At 38.1% G+C, this 13,074-nt stretch overlaps 1 protein-coding gene across 1 annotated transcript; it reads left to right on the top strand.

Moving 5' to 3' along the window:
- The first annotated feature begins 4,293 nt into the window (after positions 1 to 4,293).
- LOC120772616 (endoplasmic reticulum metallopeptidase 1-like) lies at positions 4,294 to 12,362 on the top strand. The gene is made up of 12 exons (XM_040101331.1): positions 4,294 to 4,402; positions 7,570 to 8,198; positions 8,260 to 8,462; positions 8,537 to 8,691; positions 8,996 to 9,385; positions 9,455 to 9,635; positions 9,693 to 9,877; positions 9,944 to 10,087; positions 10,148 to 10,247; positions 11,458 to 11,539; positions 11,608 to 11,908; positions 11,965 to 12,362. The coding sequence occupies exons 1-12, from the start codon at positions 4,400 to 4,402 to the stop codon at positions 12,130 to 12,132; spliced, it is 2,541 nt and encodes an 846-aa protein (XP_039957265.1). The 5' UTR covers positions 4,294 to 4,399; the 3' UTR covers positions 12,133 to 12,362.
- The last annotated feature ends 712 nt before the right edge of the window (positions 12,363 to 13,074 follow it).

Here is a 13,074-nt window from a genome sequence, read left to right as displayed (position 1 = left end):
TTATCACTTATATATGTCCATATATATAGACATGTTTGTACTCAACCAAACTCTGCAAAAAGTATCTATTTGCAATAGAATTCATTTTCGGCAAGACGTCTCTCCCTTAAGAGCGAAAACACTTTTCAAGTTTATGAGATGTAAGTACGTATAAATGTTTCACTTGTGCGGGGGTTTTTGTATGAATAGTTTTATTCATCAAAATTATTAAGTCGTCATACAATACCCAGAATATTTATATTTATACTAGCTGACCCCGCAGCCGTTGTCCTGCGCGAAATTATGTCTTTTGAATTTAAATGACCAAAATTCATATTGTGTTGATTATCATTTATTTGAGATTCTGCTACATTTTTTTTCAATGTAAAGCAGCTTTATAAACAACAATTTTTGGTTTCTGTTCCGGTGTACAGAAAAGATGGTTTTCCAACTCGTGAGCACGCCACGTATATCTGGCCGTGTGAAAATTATAGCATTTCCAAATTTATGGCACACACTATGCGACTATCCTTGTGTCCTGTCGATTGTCACTTCAAATGCAATTTTCTCTGGAAACGGAATACGTTTGAACTGAAATGGCAAATCGTTAGAACTCAAAAGAAATCCGTAGAATCAAGCATTCTGCCCCATGTATTTGATAGGTGCAATCATATTGCGAAACATTGTAGCGACAGATCCAACTTTGAGTCGCAAATGATGCGGTGGCATACCAAGCCTCTCCAAAGAATTTATTTAGAAATTCCACTGGATAAATCACGGTGTTGTCTTCATTGTCAAGACAATCGATCGATTTGTATGACCGCAAGTCTCCCGGAATTTGACTTTGAATCTTCCAGCTTAAGTCAACAACATCGGTATTTTTGCCAGCTAACATTGCGCATGCATTTAAGGAATAATTTGTCCAATGTTCGTATAAACATTCCTGATGAGTCCAACTTTCGTGAATTGATAAACGGCATATGGAATTGATATCAAACCACCGGGAGTATCAACCGGTATTGACCCATTTCCAATTCTTAGCGTATACGATGTAAAATGTCTTCGGCAATGTAATTTTTCGTCGTATCCCATAACTGACGGGAATTTGAAGGCTGATCATCGCGAAAAGTGTGCGGACTTCATTCCAGTGATTATCATGTTCCATCAATTGTAATTGTAATTGTATGTGTAATATCAAGGTATTTCCGAATAGAGCAAGTTCTCGCAATCGGTTCACTGACGAAAGTTGAGAAAAAACTCGTAAATGTTAATTTTGTTGCTGGGGGTGTTTCCCCTGTCTGTACTGTATTCTCTTTGTTGAAATAGACTATTTGGTCATTCTTCAAATTAACTGCGAGACGCACAACAGTCGGAAAACATTCATGAATCGCAAAAGTAAATATCATACAAAGCGCTTTATTGCAGTTCACGTATCGACCGTATCGTTCAAGACCAGTAACCGCCATGTTGCTTCCTTTGGTGACGTCTTTAGAAACGTATTTTATCGATTACACCAAACTGCAATACGCAACATTGACATGACTTTTGAATGTGAATTAGACAACAGTGGCGAATATAGTAACGATCCATATGTTGTCAACTGCGATATTCACTACTCTAAGTTGTATGGTCGTCTGATGAGCCACGACGATAGAGTGGATATCCATCATTTCCAGTTTGCGATTCTGAAAGAAAAGCAATTGGATATCGTTTCGTGCATTTATTGTCAGACACACAAACCGAAGTGGGATTGTGGTGTCCGCAAGGTCCATGTACCATATTGGTTTTCATCACTTCTTATAATACTGAATCTTTCTCTGCGTCAGGAATTTCCGCAGAAATGGTTTCTTCAATTTGATCTGGTGTAACCACCATCTACCATCTAAAGTAGAATGTGTACGTGCGACAAACCTCTCTGTTGTCACCAAACATTTGGACATCTAGCATCTAACAGCACCACATATACCTACATTACTCCAAGATAAAGTCCATGAAACATCGTAACTGTTGTTTGAAAAGTCGTGCTGTGATATCGTGACGATCGCCGCGATCCATAATTTCGCACGTATGTCATCGCATTTTGGGAGTACTTCTTGCCTTGCCTTGCTTGGGCTGCCATACGTTGATGGCAAAAAGAACACCGACCGAGATTAGGGCGAGCTCTTCATGGCTTTGTAACGAAGTTCAATCTGCAACACACATAAAGTTTTCACTGAATAATTTTCAAAAATTTTTCCGGAATAAAAAAACAAGCGAGCGAAATTGAACTATTCAAATAATTTACAAATCAAAATATTAAAAAGCAAAACAAACAAAAATTGAAAAAAAATTTGTATGAAAAAAAGTATATGTAAGAAGATTAAGTATTCATTACACATATCGACTTTTCATTGTTTTTAATATGCATTCTGCTATTCGGGGCGGAGACAAATCCAACGAATCAATAACCATGAAAATTGGTTCAGCAGATCTCGAGTTATAAGTGTCCGAACAAACCCGTCTTTGTTTCATATATGTACATATGTATGTATATAAGTAGATTATCAAAGATAAGAAAAATTTAAAAAGTAGCTTTTAATTGGACATTAACTACAAATATTACCATGAAAATAGCATAATTTAATAATAATGTTATCAATTTTGCATGAATTCACAAAAATTCGCAAAATGATATTCATATGGATTGGTATGATAGCATGTAAGCGTATAAAAATATAAGCCAAAATGCCAACTTGCGTCTGCAAAAGCGGTGTATATTTCTGAGCATAATTTTTATTAAATACTCAGCTCTGTTCACTCATTTCTGTTAAAATTTCTCCTTCTGAGCCAAAAGTGGTGAAATCCACTAATAGAAAATTCATGGCTCTTGACAGTTTACACGCTTGTCCGTAGTTGAACCTTCTCTATATTATACGTTCTCTGGTAAAAGGCATTTGACAGCACTGCCAATCTTGCGGCAAAACATTATTTCATGAGAATTTGTATAGGCGGGATGCATAATTTTTTTTTTTTTTGCAAAACGTGCAATGACACACACATTAAATTTCGTATGTGCGCCCTCCAAACAGACCCCAATCACCCCTGAAAATTTCATTGAAATCGGGCAAGCCGTCTAGGAGGAGTATGCGAACAGGAAGTTTTGCCACTTAATTTTATATATATAGATTTTGGTTTATTATTCTGAGAATTTATGTTGAGAAATTCTGTAAAGCTATTTGCAAACACACTAATCTTCCTCAGGTGACACCGTAAATACATTGTGACAAAAAGCACCGCAAAATTGACACCAGAAATGATATTTCAAAAATATGTATTTGCTAAGTTTTTAGGACTGTCCTTAATTACTACGCCAAATATGAGTGCGATCTGTCAACCAGTTTGCTTACAGCAGCTACTTAATACAGTATACCTCAAAAACGTTACGATTTTAACAAGGGTTAAAAATATCGAACACAGAATTTGTCTCGAAATTTCTATTGGTTATCAAAGTTCGTGTGCGGAATCGTTGCGAATGTTGGAAAAAGCTTACGGTGCTTCAGTTTTATCAAAAACACAAGCCTACGAGTGGTACAAAGCCTTCAAAGACGGTCGAGAGATCGTCGAAGACATGTTTCGTTCGAGACGACATTCGACCTCTTCAACTGATGAAAATACTAAAAAAGTGAAGTAAAATCGTGAAGCAAGTATTAGAGAGATGGCAAGAGAGCTTGACTTTTCTCGCGAGTCCGTTCGAATGATTTTGGTGGATATTTTGAGTATGAAACGCGTTCTTGCTCGACTCGTCTCGATAAAGCTGAATTTTTTTCCAAAAGAGTGCCGTAAATAGGTCTCTTTGAGAGCCTTATAACTGCCGAGAAGACATGGATTTATAAATTTGACAAGCAAAAAGTCAGCAATCTTCGAAAGTGGCCCCATTTTCGGCCATTCCAAAAAGTGCTTATGAAGAGTGTTTCGAGAACTGGAAAAACCGTTAGTATAAGTGTAAAACATCTGCTGGGGTTACTTTTAAGGCGACAAAATAAATATTGATGAATAAATAAATATGTTGCGTCTTATTTACACTTTCAATTTTGTCACAATGTATATGAAGTTAACGGTACTTGAGCGTTATCACACAAGTGTCTTGATAATATATTACTTACAATTCACTATCGCTATAATTAAGAAGAAAAGTACTTTAGATTTCACACTTAATCAATTTATAATTCCAACAACTCGTGATTTTGTGAGTGTTTTTTTTTTCTCATATCGCTGCAATTTATAGTAACAATCTTATAAGAAACCCATATGAGGCATGTTTCCATTCATCAAAACATTTATTTCGTCGTTAGTGCCGGTGTGAAGAAGTTCATTTTTAGTGAGGAAATAATTCGGAAAGACAGCCAATCGATAATCAAGTGTAGTTGATAAATATATATAAATGGTATATACAATAAATGTATTAATGAAATAAAGAACATAAATATATAAACGTATATTTCAATGAGACAACAACCGATACAAAAGATACAATATATAGAACACCGTTTACACGACATCTGTCGACAGACCCCGACATATCCGGGTCTGACTAACTGGAACAGCCCTGGATTTTTATCCAGCCAAGCACTGTCAACTCGGCACCATCCCTCTACATCACTTCAAGTATGTTTTCTGCCGCTACAACAACAACACAAAATATATCTACGAATAAAAACAGACCTACCCTTACTTGAACATGTACACATTGTTTAATCAAATGATACGATATGAGAATTACTGGAAAGATATAAAGCAACCCGCCCTTTACACGGAGCCAGAAAACTGAAATAATCGCGTATTCGGCATGTGTTCTACGGTTCATTCTGAAAAAATTTTCCTAAGAGACTATGGGTCTAAAACCGAATTCAAGCCAGCAATGTTTAAGGCGAAGCTTTTTGGGGATCATAAACATTTTTCGCCAGTTTTCTTTATTATTTGTCGAAATCGGCCAGATTGGTCAACTATATCACATATTTCCAATTTTTCAGATTTTTTAAACTTCACCTCAAAAATCGCTGGCGCGAACTCGGTTTTAGACCCATAGCATCTTGGGGAAAGTTGTTCAGAATAATTTGTACATCATTTCCCGCATTTTATAGAAAAAAAACCGACCCGCTTTAATCTACAGTGAACTGGTGTATGGTGTATGTATATAACGCAGGATTGCTCTTGCCAACAGGTGCTACTTCGGACTGAGTAGGCAATTGAAAAGTAAAGGCCACTCTCGACGAACAAAAGCTAAACTCTATAAGTCGCTCATAATTCCCGTCCGGCTATATGGTGCAGAGACTTGGGCGATGGCAGCAACCGATGAGTCGACGTTACGAGTTTTCGAGAGAAAAATTATGCGAAAGATTTATGGTCCTTTGCGCATTGACCACGGCGAATATCGCATTCGATGGAACGATGAGCTGTACGAGATATACGACGACATTGACATAGTTCAGCGAACTAAAAGACAGCGGCTACGCTGGCTAGGTCATGTTGTCCGGATGGATGAAAACACTCCAGCTCTGAAAGTATTCGACCCAGTACCCGCCTGGGGAAGCAGAGGAAGGGGAAGACCTCCACTCCGTTGGAAGGACCAAGTGGAGAAGGACCTGGCTTCGCTTGGAATATCCAATTGGCGCCACGTAGCGAAAAGAAGAAACGACTGGCGCGCTGTTGTTAACTCGGCTATAATCGCGTAAGCGGTGTCTACGCCAATTAAGAAGAAGAAGAACTGGTGTATGGAAAAAATGTGATTTTTGAAAAAATATCATTATAACTACATATATGCCATAAAGCACATACATATATCCTCAATTTCAGCATTGTAAATTTTGAGAAAGTTTCTACTATTGCATATCCGTGAAAAGTTATCTCACCGATTCGGCCATCTGCCTCTGATTGGAAAAGTGAAAGAAACATTAAAGAAACAGTGCTTGAAAATCCTTGTATTGGCATTAGATGGATAGTATTTCAACATATTTTATGGATTGTGTCAATAATTTCGATTAATATTTTGGATATGAAGCTTGTCTAAGCTAGACTCATACCAGAAGACCTGCAACTTTTGCAAAGACGATGTCGAGTAGAGGTCATCAAATGTATCATTATTGGTTACAAGATATTTTCTCTACGACCTTTCTCACTTCCTCGCTGCACGGCACCTAACACTCTCCCACACTAAATCCACAGCGACCATATTCATAAACTGGACGAAGGAGTACAGACTTGACCTTAATATTGCAGTCGATGACGTTAAAATTCCGACTGTCAATAAGAATTTAGGTGTGACATTCGACAGCCTGTACTCCTACACTCCTCACACGACCACGATCATTGCCAAAGCACAGAGCCGCAACAAAATCCTGAAGTCGCAAACCGGCAGCACATGGGGTAAAGACAAAGAAACGCTTTTGGGAAAATAAAAGGCTTCACTATGTCGCACCATTATGGTCATCTGGATGCAGTGAAATACACACGAGTAAGCTACAGACATTTCTGAATATTGAACTCCGGTCTAGATGCCTCTTAATGTCACCTATCGAACACCTGCACAGTAGGGCACGTATGCTCCCAATTAAGGAGCATAATAAAGCTTTCATAGAAATCATACCTGCAGTCACCTGCTCGTAGCGGAACCGCCTCCTAGAAGCATCAAGAGGTCCTTCCTCAATAATTCGCCGACCAGACTTCAGGCACAACAACCTTCAGTCATGCACTGACCGCCATAACATATCCCCTCCCTCGCAGTGAATGGCGTACTAGAAGTCAAACCACCACCTATTGCAGACGACGAGCTCAAGTTGCCCCGAAAATCGAGAGTTACTCTTGCGCAGCTTCATTCTGGATACTAAAGCAGGTTAAACTCCTACTTATACCGAGTCGACCCTGACTTACTGGACCAAATATGTGTCCAGCGTGCAACGAGTAACGGCATGACACTAATCACCTCTTTGCATACCCTGCTATCCCTACCCCTCTCCCTATGGTCCGACACAGTCGAAACCGCACGTTTCCTGAACTTACCATTAAATGACCTCGAAGACAACTTATTTAATCCTTACTATGCCAACGAGGACTAGGTAAACCGTAAAATGATTTGAATTTTAGGGACGTTACTTTCAGTACTCCCGGTTAAAGATCTTCTACCCGATTACGGAGTAGACCTTATATATAAATAGTTACCGCGTTATCTTATTATTACATGGGAGATCCAAAAAGCAGCCTTCTCGAACAGTTACAAAAAAGGTGGCAAGCATCACCACTTCAGCGTTCTAATTTTTATTGTTGTCGTAACGGTAAAAAATTATTACTAAGTATTTTTGAGAAATGTTGCCGAGTTGATAATCAGCCGTATACAAATCGTGGACCGTTCTAATTATGGAGACTCGACTGACATAAGAATCGCCGATTCTGCTCGATTTGAGCTCTTCTAGGGTAGCTATAACATATTATTTCCATAGTATATATCGATCTCAAAATATTATTTACTCATCACATATTTATCAAACTCTAAAATTATTGCGTTTTCTTTTCATCCGACAACTATTTTTTTAACTTTTTATAAAAACGAATTTTTAGCTCAGGCGAAATGAAAAACTCAACTGGTATTATGCGGCTTGCTTCACAGCATTCTGGATAATACTCTATGCGGCAATAGTGGTCCAACAGGTATACCACCTGCCCACACCACTCACACATAAGGATGCAGCAACCCACACAGACGAATTTATTGCTGGACGAGCTGAGGACTTCCTGCTTAAACTAACTAGTCTCGGTCCTAGGGTAGTCGGCAGTGAGGCAAATGAAGTGCAAGCGGTGAAATTGCTAATGGATGAAATTAGTGAAATTGAAAATCAAAAGAGTGATTACTTTGATTTTGAAGTGGATAAGCAAGTGGTCTCAGCTCAATACTTTTCCACACGTTTGTACCAGAGCGTACAAAATGTGATAGTCAAACTGAGTGCCAAAACCAGTAGGAGTCCAAACTATTTACTGATAAATGCACATTTTGATAGCAAACCAACAAGTCCCGGTGCAAGTGATGATGGCGCAATGTTGTCCGTCTTATTGGAGTTACTACGTGTACTGGCAACATCCAATGGACCACTTGAACATCCGATAGTGTTTTTATTCAATGGCGCTGAGGAGGAGTTGCTCTCTGCATCGGTCGGTTTTGTTCGCCAACACAAATGGGCAAAGAACTGCAAGTCTGAGCCGTAAAAAAATATATATAGATTTACTCTTAATTGATATTAATTTTTTTCAAAGGGTCGTAATCAACTTGGACGCCGCTGGTTCGGGTGGTCGTGAACTACTATTTCGTACTGCTGCCAATAGCCCTTGGCTTATGAACTACTATAGGCGGGTGCCACATCCGTTCACCAATGTCCTAGCTGAGGAACTCTTTCAATACAATTTAATACCATCTGACACAGATTTCCGAGTTTTTAGAAACTATGGTGGTATGCAGGGTTGGTGTGCTTCCATGATTGTCATGATTTATAAATATTTACATTCCAAATAAGTAAATTTGTTATTCTTACAGGTCTTGATTTGGCTTATGCCTATAACGGTTACGTTTACCATACGAAATTCGATAGCTTTAGTGTTTTTCCGAAAGCCTCCCTCCAAAATACTGGCGATAATGTGCTAAGTTTGGCGAAATCTATCGGTAATTCGCCTGAAATGAGGAATATAATGGTAAGTAAGAATGTTTTGATTCAAAAGCTCAATTTTAGAAATTATGGTCTAATATTCTTCTTCTCTACTGGCGTCGAGAAGAGTTTTAAAATTCCACTTACGACTTTTATTTCCGGCCCGTTTGAGATATACAGATTTCGATGGAACATGAAATTCCTATTATTCGTATCATAATTTTCAATAACACATTTGAATCTCGATCAAAAATCGAAAAAAAAAAAATATTTTCAAAACACCTTTGTGAGTCTACTTATAAATAGTCCTGAGCGTTATTAATAATATTTCCTTAATTTTTATTCCTCAGACTAGTAACTACCAACCTGAATATTTAATTTTCTACGACTTCCTCGGCTGGTTTGTGCTTTCTTATACGCTGAACACCAGCATTATCATCAATCTGGTTGTATGTGCGGCCGCTTTGCTTGCGATCGCAATTTCGCTTTACTTTATTGCAACGAAATCAAGTCTAAGCTGGCTTCCATTCACCAAGCATTGCCTACACACACTAAGCATACAAATACTCTCACTCGCATTGGCTGCTGGCATACCGTTACTCATCGCCTACTTTATGGATATTATAGGGTGTTCCATGTCGTGGTTCTCTGCAAATTGGTTAATATGCGGCCTTTACTTTTGTCCAGCATTTTTCGCTTTGGGCATTTGCCCCGCAATATTTCTGGAAAGTACAAAGAAAGTAAGTTAACACCGTTATTGTGTTTACCAGCGCTTTTATTGATTTTTGTGGAATGTTTATCTTTTCCAGCACGTGCTTAGTTTGAATTTTCGCATACAGTTATTTATGCACTCACATTGTCTGCTGCTAATTATTTTAACCATCACTTTAACCTTTTTGAATATTCGTTCGGCTTATATGTGCATGTTGCCGGTGTTGTTTTATGCAGCAGCTTTGATTATAAATTTAATAACACAACTGCATTATATCGGTAAGTACTGTTAGTTGCAGTGTTGGTGCACTGACTTGATATTCTCGTGTCACGCAGGTCATTGGTTTGCCATTTCCGTTATAATGAGTCAAATAATGCCGTTCATGTATTTGACATATGTTGCGGAGTATTTATTTTTCATATTAATACCGGTAAGTGGGCGCAATGGCGGTTCGACCAATCCGGATTTAGTAATTTCTTTGGTTGCCATTTTAATTACGATTCTATGCAGTGGATTTTTGGTAAGGCAAATATGAATTATTTATACACATTTCCTTGGCAAATTTTTATTTTTCTTATTTTGCCAGATACCACTGTATTTTTGGTTTCGCAAGGCACGTTCGCTCATAACTTGCTTCTTGGCTGTCACTGTAGTTTCCATTATATTAGCTTCCACCCCGATAGGCATACCCTATACCGCACAATTAGCACCACAGCGTTATTCAATTCAGGTAAGTTTCGACAACAGATATCGGTCGAATAAGCAAACTTACGGTTTATTTGTCTAACAGCACACAAATCAAATATATCATAACCTCGATGGCAGTACACGCATCAACGAGTCGGCGATTTATGTCTATGGACAAGATCGACATATTGAGACAGCGGAAGGTAAGTTGTTCGGGAAGGGGAATGCGATTTTAGTAACAGAATAAGTTAAAAACAAAGATGTATTCAAATTCGACTTCAATCAGGAAATAGTATTTTCGGGTTGCTAGCTCATTTTTATCAAAATTATTGGTTGTACCATCGATAATCTTACTCTTACTCTGCTTTCCCCGGCGGGTAGCTGTAATACACTTCACAAAACAAAGTTTTTTACTCTGTCTGTATGAAATGACAGCACGTAAATATATCTTCAGATTGCTTTTCGTGCGAAATTCGGCAATTTTGCTTTTTTTCATACCCATTGATCCAGAAATGGTTGTCATCGCTGAAAAACATTTGGCTCGAAAACGTCGGATCTTCTTGGATCTTTGCAAGAGCCCATAGAGCGGAACGAAGTCGCTTGGGAAGGTTGAACGGCCTTAGTTCTTGCACAAGTTGTTTTTTGTTCGCTTTCAATTTTAGATCTCGACGTAAAATGTGCCAAGTCGTTCCACACGTCAGACTGAGTGGCGTAGATAAAACGATATGACAGAACCTTTTCAAGCTACTTAGTACCATATTTATTGGGGCACTGCAACCAAATACATTACTAGTTTAAGGGCAAATCGAATAAGTTTACTGGTGAATGAAAGATACGGGAGAAATTTCCTGTCATCAAATAAAAATAGCGTCTGACTATGACAGCGGAATGGAATCATAAGCTCCAGTTATGATTAAAACTTGATACCAGCCAGAGAAAGCGGTGAATGGTAGGCTCCATATTCGTTCCAAACAGCACCTAAAAATTTGACTCCTATTCAGATCGCATTTTATATTAAACTTTCAAGCACCATATTTTTTAATGTTTTATATCAGTTGAAGAAATCGAAGGTCATCCAGAACGAGACACAAACTACCTTCAACGATCTCTTGACCGTCTTTGCAGGCTTTGTACCACTCATAGGTTTGTGTTTTTGATAAAACTGAATTACCGTTAGTCTTTTCGTTCATTCGTAACGATTCCGCCCACGAAATTTGGTCAGAAACACAAAATTTGAGACAAATTCTTTGTTCGATATTTTTATCCACTGTAAAAGTCGCAACGCATTACTAACAATGTGTAATGATTTCTAGAGAACTTTAGCAGTTATCGCTGGACGCGAAGTCCTCTTAAAAGCAAACGCCTTTTTTTATACGGAAAACATATACTCAGACATTTATTATTCGTTTTCAGATGTGATAAATCGCTTCGTAGCAATCTATGAATCCAGCGTTGTATGCAACGATCCATCGACTTGTCTACAAAACAGGCCCAGGTTAGTTACAAGTACATTACAAAATTAATTAATCTGAATTTTAATTGAAATAATTTTTTCCCGTTTAGCATTTTCTATTCGCCGAGCAGTTTGTGGCTACCCGTCAATGAGTCACCGATTATACCCAGTGAAAAACCAGTGCTAACGCGTACTTCCACAACTGTTTTGAATTCAACCAATACGCGACGTTACAATTATACTTTAACCGGTCCAGATCACATGGCGATTTTTATTGAACCAAAAACGCCGGCCAAAATCGTGAATTGGTCCTTTGATGAAGCAATTTTGACTACAGGAAGAACGAATTTTGTTATCACATTTTCATATGGCGTAGATAGCAAAGCGTTCGAATTCTTTATAGATTTAGAGGTTTGTTATTAGATACAGTCATCATGCGTGCTAATTTTATCCGCTTCTAATTTTAGCACACCGCCAATAATGGAACCTTGGGTAATTTAGAAATTGGTATTGCTGGTAATTGGATACACCAAAAAATTCAACGCGCTCAAATTTTTGAAGAATTCTTAAAGAGTTTTCCGGATTATGTAGCAAGCGTCAGCTGGATTGCCAGCTATGAAAGTTGGCTATTTTAATGCCTATTTTTAGGGCTTAGGTTAGGTTAGGTTTCACTGGTCAGCTATCATGCCATCCGTAGACCTACTGGTCCTTGGTAAAGCCAGATGGAAGTTTTGTTTCATTTGAGGTGAAGTATCAACGCTTTTAAGAGCTACTTGATATCTAAGTTTGATACTTCGTCAAGTCCTTTAATGGTTAACCTTTGAGAAATAAAAAATATTTAAAATAAAATCGAACACAAGAAAAAGTTGTCTAAAATGTTTTCTTATCGGACTTACATAAATACCTTTTATTGGTTTTTTTTTAAACGATTATTTACTGGTAATGAAAAACGGATCTCATACGACAATACTAAACGAAAACGGTCGTGATCGAAAAGCGGTGAGTCGGCGTTAAGTGCCTCATCAGATACTCCGAGAGCTTGATTGGAATGTTCACCTACATCCAGCTTGTAGTCCAGATTAAATGATTATTACGTGTACCTGCCAACGGCGAATTATTATTTTTTTTTTAAAAAGCTAGTGAAGTCGACGGCCACAGTTTTTTACCAATGCCATGGAGTATTTCTTATGATTGTACCTCCAAATATCTGGATTGTTTTCGAACCAAAACCAAAATTTTATTGTAAATAACGGGTGATCCAAGTACAGGTTTTCTTCAATTGCCTTTTCTTGACAGATCATGCGTGAGTCGTGTCAAGCTGTCATGTTATTTTTTTGTTCAGTATTATTTGGCATTTAATCATGACAAGATGAACAAGAGAATGTGTTTCGCGCGCTTCGCTCAACTTATGGTCGACATAGTTGGCTTACTGAACGTACTCGTACTATTCGCATTACCTATCTTGAGACAGCACATTCATTATTGGAGTGGTCTATCTAGTCTGTCCAGCACGAAGTGAACAAAATATAGCAGCCGTAGCTAAAAGTATACACGAAGACCGTAGAGAATCGATTTGG

This window comes from Bactrocera tryoni, chromosome 3 (genome assembly GCF_016617805.1).
Source record: "Bactrocera tryoni isolate S06 chromosome 3, CSIRO_BtryS06_freeze2, whole genome shotgun sequence".
NCBI classification, from domain to species: Eukaryota; Metazoa; Arthropoda; class Insecta; order Diptera; family Tephritidae; genus Bactrocera; species Bactrocera tryoni.
This window is presented reverse-complemented; position numbering and strand designations above follow the sequence as displayed.